The 17,094-nt window shown below is 39.7% G+C and overlaps 1 protein-coding gene across 1 annotated transcript in view; it reads right to left on the reverse strand.

The window, feature by feature from the left end:
* Window positions 1–17,094, reverse strand: part of OCA2 (OCA2 melanosomal transmembrane protein) — a 291,900-nt gene that overhangs the window by 165,658 nt on the left and 109,148 nt on the right. Inside the window, exons 12-13 of the mRNA XM_048858880.2 lie at window positions 16,060–16,184; window positions 8,182–8,320 (exon numbers count right to left, since the gene is read on the reverse strand). Of these exons, the coding sequence (XP_048714837.1) occupies window positions 8,182–8,320; window positions 16,060–16,184 (264 nt within the window). The remainder of the gene's footprint in view (window positions 1–8,181; window positions 8,321–16,059; window positions 16,185–17,094) is intronic.

Genomic DNA, 17,094 nt, shown 5'->3' on the forward strand with positions numbered 1-17,094 from the left:
TAGCAAGATTTGCCCAGCAGTCAGCTGACATTCTCTGAATATCTTAGGAAGAGGACTACTACCTCCTCCCTGAAGATATAAGCAGAAGGAAGATGGGTGGGAGGAATTGCAGGCAACAAAACTCTGTGTTAGGGTGTAATCTAAGAACATCCCAGTGCCAGAGAGAAAGGGGCCCCCTGAGATCTAGTAGAGATTTTCAGCTGGCCTGATCAGTTCAGTGTATTCATTAATGTCATAAATTATATCTGATATGGGTCAGGTAAGGCAGTGGTTCTCAACAAGTGATCCAGGGCCTGCTGGGGGGCCGCAAGCTTGTTTCAGGGGGTCTGCCAAGCAGGGCCAGTATTAGAGTTGCTGGGACCTAGGGCAGAAAGGCAAAGCCCCACCACATGGGGCTGAAGCCCAGGGCCCGAGCCCTGCTACCCGGGGCTGAGGCTGAAGTCTGAGCAACTTAGCTTTGCAGGACCCCATACGGTTGGGGGACGCAGGCAATTGCCCCGATTACTACTCCCCAACACCATTCCTGGCTTTTATATGCATAAAAAACATTGTTGTGGCACAGGTGGGTCACTGAGTTTTTAAATAACACATTGGGGGGGCCTCAGAAAGAAAAAGGTTGAGAACCCCTGAGGTAAGGTATCATTGAAAAAGTAATAACACACTGATCATTAATAATCTTGTGTGTTTGTATGTACAGTAAAAGCCATGGGAACATACAAATGTGAAGGACGTGTGGGACTAAAATGTGTTTACCAGACAAGTCTGTGGAGTGAGTAAACAGGTTTCTCCCTGGATGAGTTGACGCTTCCAGACAGGTGTCATCGGAATCTATTGGCAATCACATGTCAAGTGGCCATTCACTTGCATTGGAGGGGACAGGAACAGATCAATTTGCATTAAAGCAAACACCAGTGGAGGAAGAAAGCAGCACGGGGTTGCCTTCACTACCAGACTCCCAGTCTCCTTCCTCACAGCTCAAATGAACTTTACTTTGTGGGGTACCCCTCAGAAGAGTCCATTTTAAAAGGTTCACTGAACTATGAAAGAGAGGGGCAAAGAACCCCAAATTATCTTTCACCTAAGATGCAAAAGAAACCTTGAGGAGAGATCCTGACTAGAGAGAGGGGTGGTCAGTCATCTTGCTGGAAGAAGTGTGTGGTAAGACTCTTACCTGATACCTAGACAGTAGCTTGTTAAAGTCATAGCATTCGAAAACATTTTTGAGTTTTATTTGTTTGTAACCATTTCAGTCTTTATCCCTTATACTTGATTTCACTTAAAACCTACGTCATTGTAATTAAATAAACTTGTTTTACTTTTAATCTAAGTGCTGTGTTTGAATTGAAGTGACCGTTTACTTCAGTTACACTGATAAACTGTGCATTTTGCCTCTTTAGAGGAGCAAACCAACCTTATTATTCCTCTGAATGTTTCAGGAAAGGGCTGGACATTGCAGGGCATGCGTTTTGGGAAAATTGGGACTGGGGGTATATTAAGGTCATTTCACCAGGTATAATCAAAGCTAATGGAAACCAGGGAGTAACTGTGTTGCTACAGGAGGGAAACTGCTAATGTCAGAGTGCTAGATGAGCATTGCACAGCATACAGACAGAGAATGCATGCTTGTTGCTGACTGTGAGCAGTCCAGGCTCCCACAAGGGAGCTGCAACAACAGAGCATTTAAAGCACTTGGGATTACAGGGCAAGTGATAACAACCCTTCATTGGTCTGGATTTTGCCTCAGAACACAACATAGGGGTAATACATTGTTGCACTGCCCCTGGAGCAACCCAAGGAGGGGATTGTGACATAGGGAGTCACAAACTCCCACTAAATCCCTGTGCTGCTCTGTGGAGGGAATATGTTGCATTAAGGGTTTACTCGCTGCAACCCAAGATGGTAACATAGCTGCACCAATGGGGGCAAAGGGGGGTAGTTTCAAGGCTCCACCCACTCTCCATCACCTCCCCATCCCTGTGCATGGGAAGGGGATGTAGCACCCCTATGGAGCCTACGTCCTCTACCAGTCACATACCTCGCACATCACATCCCCTTACTCCCCTGCACTTCTATATAGCCAGGGCCATGATTCAGCCCTATATAGACAACTTACTCAACTAAATAATTATATTGGGCATACAAGTCAGTAAAAAATTATCTTCTAACATTTTTATTATTTTTATCTCTGAACACAATTTAAATGGTTAATGTGTCTACTGAACACTACAAAGGTTTCATGAATTTTCATAAAGATTATTCTCGCACAATTGGCTCAAATAGCTTTGACTTGCACAAAGGAGACTAGAAATAATTTTCATCTAGGAGGTTTCAGCGTGTCAGGCAAATGCTATGTGGTGCTGCAAATATCCTTTACTTGGGGCCTCACTGATTCTGCGAAATATCCCAACCTTCCCAGATGGAAAAGGCATCCTTAAGGCTTTGTTTTGGGGAGATTACAGCCTACAGATTCTATTGTCTGAGACTCCAAAACTGAAAGCAGATGGGCATCTGTTCTTGTATTTAAGCACAAATTTCTACAAGTGTTTCTATTTCATACTGAAATACAGGAACACACTATTTTCCTGAAATAATATATTACTATCTTCATGTTATCTGGTATGTTTTCTTCTGACTGCTTACGGAGGTGTGAAATTTACTTCTTTGCACATAAAATTTTCTGAGAACAAGTCTGCAGTTTTAAGGCAGAGAGAGAAAATTACACTTAAATATGACCATCCAGGACTTATGTTTTGGCACTGGTCCAAGGCTTATCTTTTGAATGACCAAGAGCAGAAATAATTGCAAGATATCATTAAAAACGTATAGTTTGTTTTTTTCCTTACAAAAGGAGCAACCAAATACTGTACTTTCACTGAGAATGGCCTTATTTTATATTTCAAGAGCAACAAGAAACAACCAAAATAAAGTCTCCATGACCATGCCCAAGAGGCCGTGATTAAACTAGTGTCATCTAACACATTTTAAACTAGTGTCATCTAACACTAGTGTGACCCTGTTTAACATCTTTAATAGACCTAAGATTGTATTAGCTGATTGTAGTCATTTTCAAAGTTATTAACCATGTCTACACATTTAACTCTGTCTACAAAATATGTGCGCCAACACAGTTTGATAGCTACATGGACTGCAGAAGGTAACATTCATTTTCTGTGGCTAGCGATTCACATGACGTTGGACCTAAAACACACAATTCTGAATACCATCTTACCTTCCTCTATTTCCCTCTCTGTAACTGGTCTGATTTTAACAGTCACTAACTCAATAGCTGTTAGTGTTCGAAGAACCAGTGCCATCTGCCATATGACAGCATGGAATCCCCTCTTTCTAATAGTGTTAACAATTAATCTCTATGTGACCATAAATTTTGGAAAAAATATTGGCTACTAAAACAGACTTGACTTGAACTGGAAAATGTAAGTTAATAACCAGAATGATATGATGTTAAAGTCTTGGTGTCAAATATTTTTGCTGTGTCATTGAATATTAACATAAAACCACTTCAAAGCCTAAAAAGAAAGCTGTTGCGTGTAGCTCTGCTTTGGATCTCTCTCCCATCTAATTCCGAGAGACTGAATTCTACACTGTTCCTAGCATCACAAGAAGTCCTTGTTCCCATGCGCAAGAGGAGAGACAATGACTGAACGTATTTAAGTGAAGACAATATTTAAATTAGACAATGATGAAGATCCATAGCTTCTCCTGAACGTGAGAGAAGAAATAGCTTATGACATCAGCACTAAGCAGCCTGGCGTTCACACAATCACTCAGATTTTTCTGAGAAGAAGCCACTGCAAAGGTGCAAATAAGGGAAAGATCCTAAATTTTGTAAAGCAATGGGAAGTTTTATAGAACTATTATACAATAACTCTGCAAAAACATTCCTCTGAATTAGGTGGCCACCTTAATTTATGGTCCACTATTTTACTATCTGTATGGCTTGAAATACTTTTATAGTCTAATACAAAGCTTCAGTCATAAATGCTGCAGGTTTACAAGTAAGTTTTATTCATAAACCGCAGATGCTGACTTTATCATAACCTATAACCAACTAATAATGCATCACAGTAAATATCTTTTGAATTCAAAGAAAAAGTTTTGTGATGACCCTACACCTATACATTTTGTATAATAAAGTTATGCATCGTTATGAAAGTTCTATAGTCTCAAATACTACTACAGTGATGAGTACACCATATGAACTGAGACAGACAAATGAGATAAAAATGAACTGAGTTTTTTCAAAGTATTAAAAATGTCCTGTTTTCTAGAACTAATTTAATAATGTTATCCTGTTTTTGGTCACAAAACAAGAAAGATATATGGCCACAATAAGGGATCTTGTCATATATTTAATAGATTGATAAACTCATTAGGAGATGCTGAGAATTTTTGTTGCCCAACCTTTCCTTAAGGCCTCTCTCTGTTTCCTGTTTGTGTCCTCCACTGTCACATATACATAGGATCCAACCCTCTATTCCCTTGCTCCTTGTGTAGTCATTCATACCTGTGCAGAGTGAGTACAAAATGCTACCAGATCAGAATTCTTACGTTATATGCCCACTTTGAAATGGCTGCACAAGGCGCCAGGCAATGGATTCTCAGCTCTACGGAAGGGGAAATTTTTTGTGCTGGATCCCCTCCCTTCCATTCTTTTCCACTTTAATTCCCTTCCTGTTAACATCATGCATCAAAGAAGCAAGTTAGTGCGCAGCAAGCTGGCGTGTAAATCTATAGCACTCCAGCGTGCCACTCACTAACTCTCTCTGTGAACCCTGCTGCTGAGCACTAACAGTTCCCCAGTGCACACTGACCTACAGCAGTATGGAAAGCACCCTAGGGAACCATTAGTGCCCAGCAGAAGGGTCCACACGGACAGTTAGTGCAAGGCACGCTGGAGTGCCTTGCACTGCACTCTGCTGTGCACTAACTCTTCATACAGATATGCCCTTACTGGCATAGCCAGGAATCTAACTCACAAGTTTCTGGCCCTATGTTTAATCTATTAAACAGCTCTGCTTCCTGCTAAATCCACAAACTTTAAGCTACAAACACATGTGGTCCTGGTGCAGAAAGCACTTAGACATGTAATTTTAAGAATGTGAGCCGCTCCACTGAAATCAACCCCAGTTCAGAAAGAGCCTGTATTTTCACAGTCTCAGTGGCATGGAGGATTCTGAGAGTTTCTCACTTTCGTGTACCATTTGCACATATATAAAATAAAAACTTAGCCATAAACATCTCAGAGGTTTCCTAACCGATCTCCACGTGAGAGAAAAAAGTAATTATTGCAAAGCTGTAATATTGTTACTGTTTAGACAGTAACAACAATGTGCTGGGCGTACTTGTGTAAGCTCTCCGTGGATTGGAGAATAGAGGCATTAATCATTCTCTCAGAAGTGACTCAAAAGGAAATGCAAAACTGATAGATAGAGAAATTTCATTGAAAATATCAAGGAAGTCTCTACAGTGACAACACTGAGTCCATGCTACTGATGACAGAAGGAGGAGGGGCTGTTTGGAAAATATAGAAATAAAATATTAATTTTAAAAGTTTCAGTAACATTACATGAAAGTGGCTTAAATTACTATGTTTGGGGATTTTTTATATTAAAATACTTATTAAAAGATAACACATTTACTTGGTACAAATATAGTATACAAGTTCTAAACTTTTTAGGCAGATTCTTGGGCTTGATCCTATAAACCTGACTCACATAAGTAATTATGACTGCTGAGAGACTACAAAAAGGGATAAGAATTACTCCCATAAGGCTTTGCAGGATTGCCGTCATTAATTTACCCTAAGTCTTAATTTCACGAATATGATATAGATTTAAAAACAATCCAAAAAGTTAAACTGTTTGAATAGTTTTTCAATATTTTTGTTTAAGCTGGAGTCATTAATGCAGAATTTGCTAAGATATCACATACAGTAGGCATTTAGAAACCTGGGTCTTCCTAAAATTATCAAAATACTCTCCAAAAAAAATACATTATTGTCCTTGAATTTGGTTGCTTAAACATTTTCCTCATTTATAATGTTAAATTTTTATCGACTTTCTGAATATTTGAGAAAATGCAGTTCATGACAGATACAAATTACTCTCATTTATAGTAGATGGCCTGAATAGTTGCACATGTGCAAATGTGTAATTTAACTCCTAAAGTCACCACCCAATGAATACCAGGAACATTACAGGCCGAAGTTGTTAATGACTAGACTGTGATTTTCTACTAATACATTTCAGATGTTTTTGAAGATAAACTTCATCTATTAAATACTATGGCTTTGAAAGATGTTTCTCAAAATGTACACTGTTATCCTCCTTAAGAACAATCCAGTTAATTAGAACAGACCTTATAGGTATAGCAACATTGACATAATTGATAATTAAGAGCTATACACAACCAATTTAAAGTTAGAGCTTTATGTAACAATTCCCTCTCTACTCTGCAATGTTTATTTTGACACTATAAGCAGTATACTATGTGATATTTCTTTATTTAAGTTTGCAAAGTTATTCTGGATTTATAAGGCTTGGCCACAGCAAAGAGTATCATGTACACATTTTTAGAGGTTTTTTTTACCAAATAAACTATGGGCTAGAGAGTGCCGCTTACTGTAGGCAGAACCACTCCACCCCTGAGGGAGCTCTGGAAGGGATAGTTCCTTTCATATTGTTTAGAATCCCTCTCTGAGCTCCACATTACTCTGGCCCTGTGATGATGTAGGAGTCCGCCTGGGTGCGGTGGTTGTTAATGACATTCACAGTGTCTGCATCCAGCGATATGGCTCTACACTACTCTATGGAGGGCTTGGGTAAGTCATGGGGGCTAGCCTAGAACTATATCCCATGGATGCAGACACTATGAATGTCATTAACAACCAATCCACCCACACAGATACCTGCATCATCACAGGGCTAGGGCCAATGGGGGCCTCAGCCACTGAAGAGAAGACCCTTCTCCTGTTGCTTCAAAACACCAAGTTCCTCAGAGAGAGAGAGAGAGCATGCTGAGGATATACCTGTCTCCCCACTTCCCAAAAGACTGTAGTAATCAGAGTGAGCAGAGAGGTAATCTCTCCCCCTCCCAAGAGGAAGGAGAGAGAGAGTTAGAAAAGAGCACGATGAGGGGGGCTAAGGAGCTGTGACTCTCCACTTACAAAACAAATGTGGGAGGCCAGTGGGGCTCCTCTTTCTCAACAAAGGGAGATATAATGGGAAATACAGAAGAACCACATGACTCTCAGCTCTTCCCAGAATCTAAAAGCCTGAGAGCAGGGGCCCTACACATCCTCAAAGGAAGGAAGAGGCATCTGCAGCCAAGGGGAGGCTGTGAATAAAGAAGTTCCAAGATCAAATGCCTGGAGCTCCTACTGTGCAGTACACCATAGATCATATTACTTTTCTCATTGACCTCACTTAGCCAGCAAAATGAAACACATATTCTTAATACTGGAGCTTCGGGCTGGAAGTTAAAACCTCTCAAGTCATTGTACTCTGGGTAGGGGCTAGCAGCAAGCTGAGTCCTAAGCTGTGGGGGGGAGTCGCCTGTTCTCTGTGTCTTCAATAAAAGTATACAATAATTGACCACACCTGAGGCTTGCAATTCTGTGCTAGATCCTACACTAGGCAAAGCAGTCTTATAGTTTGCATTATCCAACAGCAGCGCTGACTGAAATATAGTAAAGCTTCTTTTGTGAAAAGTTTCAAAAATTTCAAAATCACTTTTGTTCTATAAGGTATTTGTTTCTTTGTTTGTTTACTTGAAATTTTGGGGGGAAATCTTCACTGAAAACCCAAGCAATTTTCTCACCTGCCTTTGCCCTTTTTTTCCCTTCCTTCCTTTTTCCATTTTGCCCCTGAAAAAGGGGATGGGTAAAAAATACCCCCAAAATGGCAGGTGGGTTCCTTTTTGGATTACATCAAAAATGTGGAGGGGACAAAATTGTTTCTGAAATAAGGCCATTGTTCGACACGTTTCTGGTTTGAAAAAATTCACCCAGCTCTACCCAACAGCACTAACGATAAAATAGCAGAAGAGAATAGGTGTATTTTGTTTCCTTATATGTATGTTTGTGGGAGGAAAAGGTCTAAACTACTGAATAAACCCATATCTGCACATATTTTTAGTAACACAATGGATTACAATACATACCGCCTTCCTCACTTCCTGTTTTGAAACAATAATCACATTTGGTGGATCCCCGACAGCTGTGGCAGCCCCTCCAATATTTGTGAAAATTACTTCTGCAATCAGGACATGTCTAGGATCAAGATTAAGTACCTCGCATAACCTGCGGCATACATAAGAAAATGAAATCAGCTCCTTAACCTTTGATTAAATTGCCTCAAACCTTAAATGATTTATAAAACTTAGCACTTGTGTCAGAAACTCCAAACTGTTGAACAAAGGTTAAAACTTGGCCTTTCATAATTAATACTTATATTTTACAATATACTGCAATGGCTACTGCATTCAAAATACATATTTTAAAAACAATATTAAAAGTAGCAAATCATTACAATAGTTGAATTATAGTTAAAGTTACATGAGCCTTCCCATTTTAACAACCCTTCCCCATGCTATATAACTTTCTAACACATTTAATTTTCAGGCTAGAATTTGCCAAGTGTGGTCTCTGCCCATAACTATTTCTTTTAAGGTTGAGCAGGAGCATTTCAGCAATTTTTTAGTACAAGGAGAGTAGAAAATACACTTTCTGCATGCATGCATGCATGCATTTTTTTAACTTCACTAGCTGCAGAACAGCTGATTATAGATATTAAGCAATTTGTAAAGAAATCGCTGTCAGTGAGAAGTATCTCAGAACATTAGAATGAGTTTATCAAGCTATGGTCCATTAAAATCATGCTGTGTGTACACAGTACATTTTGCACAGTCTGTTCACTAAAGGCCTTATTCAGGAAAGCCCTTAAACACGTGCATGACTTTAAGCATGTGCTAAGCCATTTTGTGCTTAAAGTTAAGCATATGTCTAAGTGCATAACTGAACAGAGATGGACTTGCATGTGCTTAAATGCTTTCCTGCGTCAAAGTCTTAGGCCCCAATTCAGCAAAGCACTTAGGTACAACTTAATGTTAAGCACATCCTTAAGCCTCACAGGGTACAGCATCACCGCATCTGGGAGGTGTGATTCCCAGCACAGGTGGACAGACTCATGCCAGCTCAGCTTGAGGTAATACTCTAAAAATAACAAGGTGGACTTTGTGGCACTGGTGCCATGTCAGGTTAGCCACTCAAGTCCACCCAGTCCTATGGGTTTAAGCTTGAGCAGCAAGCCTGAGCCACCATCTTTACTGCAACATCCATGCTGTTATTTTTAGAATTCTAGCTCAAGCTGAGCTACCACAAATCTGTTCACCTGAGCTCAGAATCACACCTCCCAAATTCACTGTAGACATACCTTTGATTTCAAAGGCATTTAAGCACATGCTTACATGATTTGCTGAATAGGGATGGATTTAAGCATGTGTTTAAAGCTGTTTCTGTTTAAGTGAATCTCAGATTTTAAGATCATACTCATCTAGTCTGATCTCCTGAATATACAAGCACAGAATTTTAACAAGTGACTGTGCCCATAAACTACAGTATCTTTTTTCAGAAAGACCTCCTATTTTGATGCAAAGAGTTCAAATGACAGAAAATGGATCACGTGAGATAAGTTGTTCCAGTGGTGAATTAGAGGAAGAGAGAAAGGATGGTCCAGTGGTTATGGTGCTAGCCTGGGACTTTGGAGACCAGGTTCAGTTCCCTGCTCTACCTCAGACATCCCATGTGACCATGGGCAAGTAACAATCTCTGTGCGCCTGTTCCCCATCTTTAAAATAGGGATAAGAGTACTTCCCTCCCCATAAGCAATCTAAGTGCCTAAGAGATACAGAATTACCCTTAGTGTTAAAAATTTGTGTCTGGGTGATACCAGAGGGCACTGTGACCCAAGGGGATTCAGATTGCTTGAGCTCTGAAGCACCCATGGGGTATCCCCAAACATCATCGCCTAACCCACCGCCCCTCCAACCTCAAGGAATATTGGGCCTGACTACTGAAACCCACAAGATGCCCTCTAGCTCTGCGTCATCCTCTCCAGATCCACAAAGACGGAGGAAATCTGCCTCACGCACTTGTACAGACAAAATGGCGTCTGAGCTCGAACACAGCTGGTGGCTGCACTACAACAGGTGGCTGCAGATACCACTGAAATTAAATCTACAGTTTCCACCCTACAGATCAACATGACTGAGATTCAGAGTGCATGCTCTATCCAGCTTGATGGGAGAAGCTGAACACAGAACTTCTGAAGTGGAAGATGATTTCAAAGAACTACTAATTACAGGTTCTGAAGAACTGTAATGATATCAAGACTATTAAGACCAAGCTAATTGATCTGGAAAGCCACTCACAATGATGTAACATCAAGATTGTGGGTATGCCTGAGGGAATTGAGAAAGGTAAATCCTCTGAATTTGTCCCTAAACTGCCACGTTGTTGGATCTGCCAGTAGATTTTTGTTTTGATATAGAGTGAGCACACCGGGCCCTTGCCCCCAAGTCAGCTCCAGAAGATTGGCCTAGAACATTGATTGTGAAGTTCTAGAAGTTAACCACTAGGGAGCTTATACTAAAGAAATCCAGATTAAAAAAGGAGATGTTATGGGGAGAACCAGCAATTAAAATACTGCTCTTTCAAGATTATGCCCATGATGTGGTTGCAGTGAGGGTAGCTGTTAACAAAGTGAAACAATTGGCTAGGCGGATGTCCTTGAAGTATATTATTAAATACCTGGCAACACTCCATATTAAGAATGGCAAGAAGATAGCATTATTCAGTTCCCCTCAGAAGGCAGAAAACTATCTCAAAAAATCTACAGACTCCTCCGTCACAAGAAGGGACATGTATGCCAGGATCTGATCTTATGGAATTTATGTATTGCTCTCTCAGATCTGATATGGCTGTTCCAAACAAGTTGATGGGTGCTACTTGATACTGATATGTTAGTTCCTTTAATTTTTTCTCTCTCTCATTGAGATTGAAGAGTTAAAGGGTTATCATCAATTTACTTCCACTGGCCCCTGCTTCCTCTCCCCAGCCTCCCACGCCCAGTTCAGCTCCCCAGGCCCCACTGCCTCTCTCTCCATTGCCCCAGCTGATTCCCTGAGCTCTTCTGCACATCCCAGGCAGGCTAGTCCAGACACATACAAGTAGGTAACTGCAGCTGCCAGCAAGGAAGGAATGAGACTCAGCAGGTTTCCCCGCACCCTCTCAGGCACGGATCTGCGCTGCCAGCCCAGTCTTACTTCCCTACTCTGGGCACCACTTGGCGGGGCTCCCTGCGGGTGCCTTTCCCAGGCACATCCCTTCAGCCGTGCTCAGCCCAGTGGAAATCTGGGGGTCATGTGACCCTGTGTGCCCCCACACACACATCGCCTGTGCTTTAAAGCCTTCATCAGAGGCTGTATCATCTCTTAGACCATCTTCAAAACAAAATGGAGAGAACACAGAGTTTATACTGTGGTGAAGGAAATTAAGGGCTCCACGGTACACTATGCTTCCTGCCTCCGCCCCAGAAACTCAGAATCTTCATTAATCTAAAATATGAAATCAACAAACTTCTGTCCCAACAGGCTGAGTTTGCCTTATTCTGTCTGAAGCAAAGCTACTGGGAATTTGTTGAGAGAGATGGCAAGCTGCTGCATGCAGACTTAAGGAAAAGACTAACAGAAATACGATTGCTGTTATTCACAATAGTAGTAACAAATTATATACAGTACATTCCAATATTAATAAACAATGTCAACAGTTTTATTTAAAAATATGTTTAGCTGAAGAGCGAATCAGTAAAGATGCCCTAGATAACAGTTTTATTGGATTGTCTCTGCCACCGCTCTCTGACTCGCAGAAGGAACTATTAGATGCTCCTCTAGAAATCATGGAACTGGCTCAGGCTATAAAAGAAATGAAGGTTGGAAAGACTCCTGGTGCAGATCAGATGTCGACTGAATTTCACAAAAAGTTCTCTGAAACTTTAATACCTATATTTTTGAATATGTTCAGTGAGGCCAAGAAAGAGCAACCTCTCCTGCCTACTGGAAGAGAAGCTGCAGTTTCAGTTATTCCTAAACCTGGGGAAGACCTTGAACTATGTAGTAATTACAGGCCAGTTTCTTTAATCAATTGTGACACTCAGATTTTAGCTAAAGTTTACACATAAATCAGGTGTGTTTCCTTCATAATAGACCTGGCTCAGATAATTTGCATCAACTGATTGATATTATTGCTGCTTTGAGAGAGTCTGAGGAACCCTTAGATGGCATTTCTTCAAATGCCAAAAAGGCTTTTGACCGCATAGCCTGCGACTATCTTTTGCATGTGTTAGCAAAATTTGGGTTTGATAAAGAATGTATTGCTTGGATTAAGGTTTTATACTCTAACCCAACTTTTAGGGTAGTTACTAATAGTATTATTTCCACCCCATTTCCATTTCAGCGAGGTATGAGGCAAGGCTGCCCCCTTTCACTTCTTCTGTTTGATTTAGCTCTAGAAACTTTGACGGTTGCCATCAGAGTAAATCAACATATTCATGGTATCAGGGTGGTCCAAACCAAGCACAGAATTACTCTCTATGTGAATGCCGTATTTATATCTAAGCCCAAGGCTACCATTCCTAACCTACTAACCACTATTAATAAAGTTGAACTCCTCTCAGGATATAAAATTAATTGGGGGTAAATCAGAAATCTTAGGAATTAACCAATATGCCCACAAAGGCCTTTTCTCAAATTGGGACTTTCAATGGCATTTCTTTTACATAAAATATTTAGGAATACTGATTCCCAAAGATATTCAGGACATCCAATAACTAAGCGATCAGTTTGCAGACACCTAGAAGATAATAAGATGATAAGTAACAGACAGCATGGATTTGTCAAGAACAAATCGTGTCAAACCAACTTATTAGCTTTCTTTGACAGGGTAACAAGCCTTGTAGAGAGGGGGGGAAGCAGTAGATGTGGTATATCTTGACTTTAGTAAGGCTTTTGATACTGTCTCATGAACAAACTAGGGAAATACAACCTAGATGTAGCTACTATAAGGTGGGTGCATAACTTGTTGGAAAACCATTCCCAGAGAGTAGTTATGAGTGGTTTACAGTCAGGCTGAAAGGACAGATCGAGTGGGGTCCCACAGGGATCAGTTCTGGGTCCAGTTCTGTTCAATATCTTCATCAATTACTTAATGACATAAAGAACAGACTTATGAAGTTTGCACACGATACCAACATGAAAGGGGTTGCAAGTGCTTTTGAGGATAGGATTAAAATTCAAAATGATCTGGACAAACTGGAGAAATTGTATAAAGTAAATGGGATGAAATTAATTAAGGACAAATGCAAAGTACTCCACATAGGAAGAAACAATCATTCAAAATGGGAAATGACTGCTTAGGAAGGAGTACTGCAGAAAAGGATCTGGGGAGTAATAGTGGATCACAAGCTAAATATGAGTGAACAGTGTAACACTGTTGCAAAAAAAAGCAAACATCATTCTGTGATGTATTAGCAGGAGTGTTGTAAGCAAGACATGAGAAGTAATTCTTCTGCTCTATTCTGCGCTGATTAGGCCTCAACTGGAGTATAGTGTCCAGCTCTGCATGCCACACTTCAAGGACAAACTGGAAAGAGTCCAAAGGAGAGCAAAAAAAAACTATTAAAGGGATAAAAACCGTGACCTATGAGGGGAAGATTGAAAAAACTGGGTTTATTTAGTCTGGAGACGAGAAGACAGAGGGGACACGATAACAATTTTCAAGTACATAAAAGGTTGTTACGAGGAGTGGGGAGAAAAATTGTTCTCCTTAATCTCTGAGGATAGGACAAGAAGCAATGGGTTTAAATTGCAGCAAGGGAGGTTTAGGTTGGACATGAGGAAAAACTTCCGAGCTGTCAGGCTGGTTAAGCACTGGAATAAATTACCTAGGGAGGTTGTGCAATCTCCATCATTGGAGACTGTTAAGAGCAGGTTAGATAAACACCTTTCAGGAATGGTTTAGACAATACTTAGTCCTGCCATGAGTGCAGGGGACTGGACTAGAGGACCTCTTGAGGTCCCTTCCAGTCCTATGATTCTATAATTCATTGAAATGCAGTTGCACAAGTCATTCCTTGACTTCTGAGTGCATAGCTGTACAACTTTAGTGCTCCTTTACTGTTTTTTCTTGATGCGGCATAGATAAACTTTGCAAAAAGAATGCTTACTGTAGTCTATAAAAGCGAAGCTGCGAGGGATCATTAAAAAATGTTTACCTGAACTGTAGGATTAAACCGTTATAGTTCACTTATCCAAGATTTTCAATTTCCCATATAAACAGACAATTTTGTAAAACATTGCAAATCAAAGTGTCTTGACATTCAAAATATGTTTTAAAATAAGTTATAGCTAAAGAAGGTTATTTATTGAATTATTTCTAAAAACAATTTACCACAAAATGTGACAAGAACAGAACATCATATTTTATGCCTCACTGATAAAAGTCTGAATCCTTATTGTCATGGAATCAGTAGACTTCTCTGTTAGCTTCATCTCCATGGTAATAACAGTGTAAAATAGCACTTGGAAATTATAGGTAAGGACTAAGGAGAACAACAATGGGATAAAAAGAATGACCCGTAGCATGAGATTTTCAGAAATATACACATACATAATAACCTTATATTTTTAGAATAACCATTAGAGTAGAAATTATTGTGATTTTTCTAGTTTAGAAGTACAACTGATAGTAATTCAAATAAAAGATTCTCTCATATGCTGATGTTACAATTTTATAACACTGGATATAGGATTAGTATAAAACAGAATAAATGCTACTCTAGTATTATATGTAAACAATGGTTCAGAACGTGTAGACTTTTAGGATTTCAATCCATTACCAATTCCATTTTATTTAATTCCAAATATTCTGCAACATAATTGGAGAAGCTTGTTTAACCATCTCATTTTTACCTACAGTAAGTGATAAAAATAGTTTGAGTAAAAGTGATATGATGTTTAAAATATAATCATACAGCAAACAAATGGAGCTTTCATTCACCAGCTGTTTCCCAGCCTGTAATAAATTCCACTTGCAAAACAGACCTTTTCTGCTGTAAACTACATTTTAATGGGCCACACATCTTCATACAATTCTATACACTTGAATATGATAAGGACTGCAAGTGTTACATCACCCAATGCCATATTTAAAACCATCTTCCCCACACCAGTTTTGTTTTCTTTTAAAACTAAACTGGATTAACTGGATTTACTAGGTTGAATGTAGGTTAAATCCAGGCCAAAGAGTGATTTATAATCACATGGGCTAAATGTAATTACAAATCACATGCAGTTTCCAGAAAGCTACTGTAACTAAAGTCACTGTTTTAATAAACAAATTATGATTAATCTAGAAATATGAAATTAACCTGGGATTGTATCCACTTCATGGAGATCAAGAAGGATAGAATTCAGAGTCTTCTATTCCAAAAAGGTTTCTTCAGTACAGAATAATTGCCAGTAGTATTAGCAGGGATTATAATTTCTTTAAATCATCCATTAGGAGGCAAAATTGTACATAAACAGTAGTCTGTACATGAAGGAACAGAGGGTTTGGGTTTGGGTTATTTTTTTCAAAAATTCCAGCACCCCTGTTTGCAAGAGCAATTTGAGCCCAGAATTAAATGGGTTGTGCAATTTGCAATTACAATTAAAATGTGGGCACAACTCAGAGTACTTGCATCTGTACCTACTTAATTGCAGAGATAGTTAAATCTATAAGTACTTGGACTTGTGCTCACAACTGACACATGAAGATATGGAAGCTGAACTCTTTAAAAGTTGTAGCTCTAGATACTAATTACAGTCAGAGCATTTGGGGTCCATTCAAACTGCTGAACAAACATCTCAAATATGATTTTGACACACACCAACTAGCAATTGGTAGCTATAACCAACTAACGCCAAAGGCAAAACATAAAATACCTTATGGTTACTGGAGTAAAGAGAAGCATTGTGGTAACGTTGTCCAAAAATGCAGAAAGAATTGCAGCAATAAGACACAGAATGATAATCATGGCCCACACTCTGCCTCTAGACAGTTGGTAAGCCTAATAAAACCAAACAAATAGCAATGGCATAAAGGCATGGAACATATCAGTTTCATTTTCAGAAATGACCAATGAACAACTTTATAAAAGACGGTGCAACAATGTCTGGGGAACATTTGTTATACTAGGAGTCTGGTGGCACCTTAAAGACTAACAGATTTATTTGGGCATAAGCTTTCGTGGGTAAAAAACCCACTTCTTCAGATGCATGGAGTGAAATTTTTGTGGTAACAGACTAACACGGCTACCCCCTGATATTTTTTATACTAGTCACCTCTTTAGGGCCTGCCATCCAAGGATTTCAGTATGCTTTTCAAACATTAATTAATTTAGCTACAAACTACTCTAGGGAGGTAGGAAAATATTTCTGTTTTACAGATGAGGAAATAGGTACAGAAAGAGTAAGTGATTTGCTAAAGGTACACAGGGAATCTGTGGCAGAACCAGGAAGAGAATCCAGGTTTCCTGTTTTCTCTTGCTTTAACTTCAAATCCTGCATTCCTGCTTTAATATTCATATGGAAATTCACTCCCTTGAATACAATCTAAGTAAACAAGCTTTACACAGGAAACTATGTATGGGATGACTGAGTACTGAATTTATTCTCCCAACCCATGGGCTGTGCACCCCATGCTCCCATTCTGTTCACATAGAATAACAGCTGAGTCTTTGGTTCAACCCTTACACAAAGGTCTGTGGCCGTTAATCATATATAAACATAAACTCAGTGGCCCAACCCCACCTCCTCTCTTCTGTCCTCTGTACTGGACACGGTCGAGTATGCATGTAGCCCAGCTCCGTTGCACACAGTCGATAGGAAGTCAATGGGACTTAGGGTGATCGGATAGCAAGTGTGAAAAATTGGGACAAGGGATGGGAGGTAACAGGTGCCTATATAAGACAAAGCCCC

The sequence above is a fragment of the Caretta caretta genome, chromosome 1, assembly GCF_965140235.1.
Source record: "Caretta caretta isolate rCarCar2 chromosome 1, rCarCar1.hap1, whole genome shotgun sequence".
In the NCBI taxonomy this organism is placed as follows: domain Eukaryota; kingdom Metazoa; phylum Chordata; order Testudines; family Cheloniidae; genus Caretta; species Caretta caretta.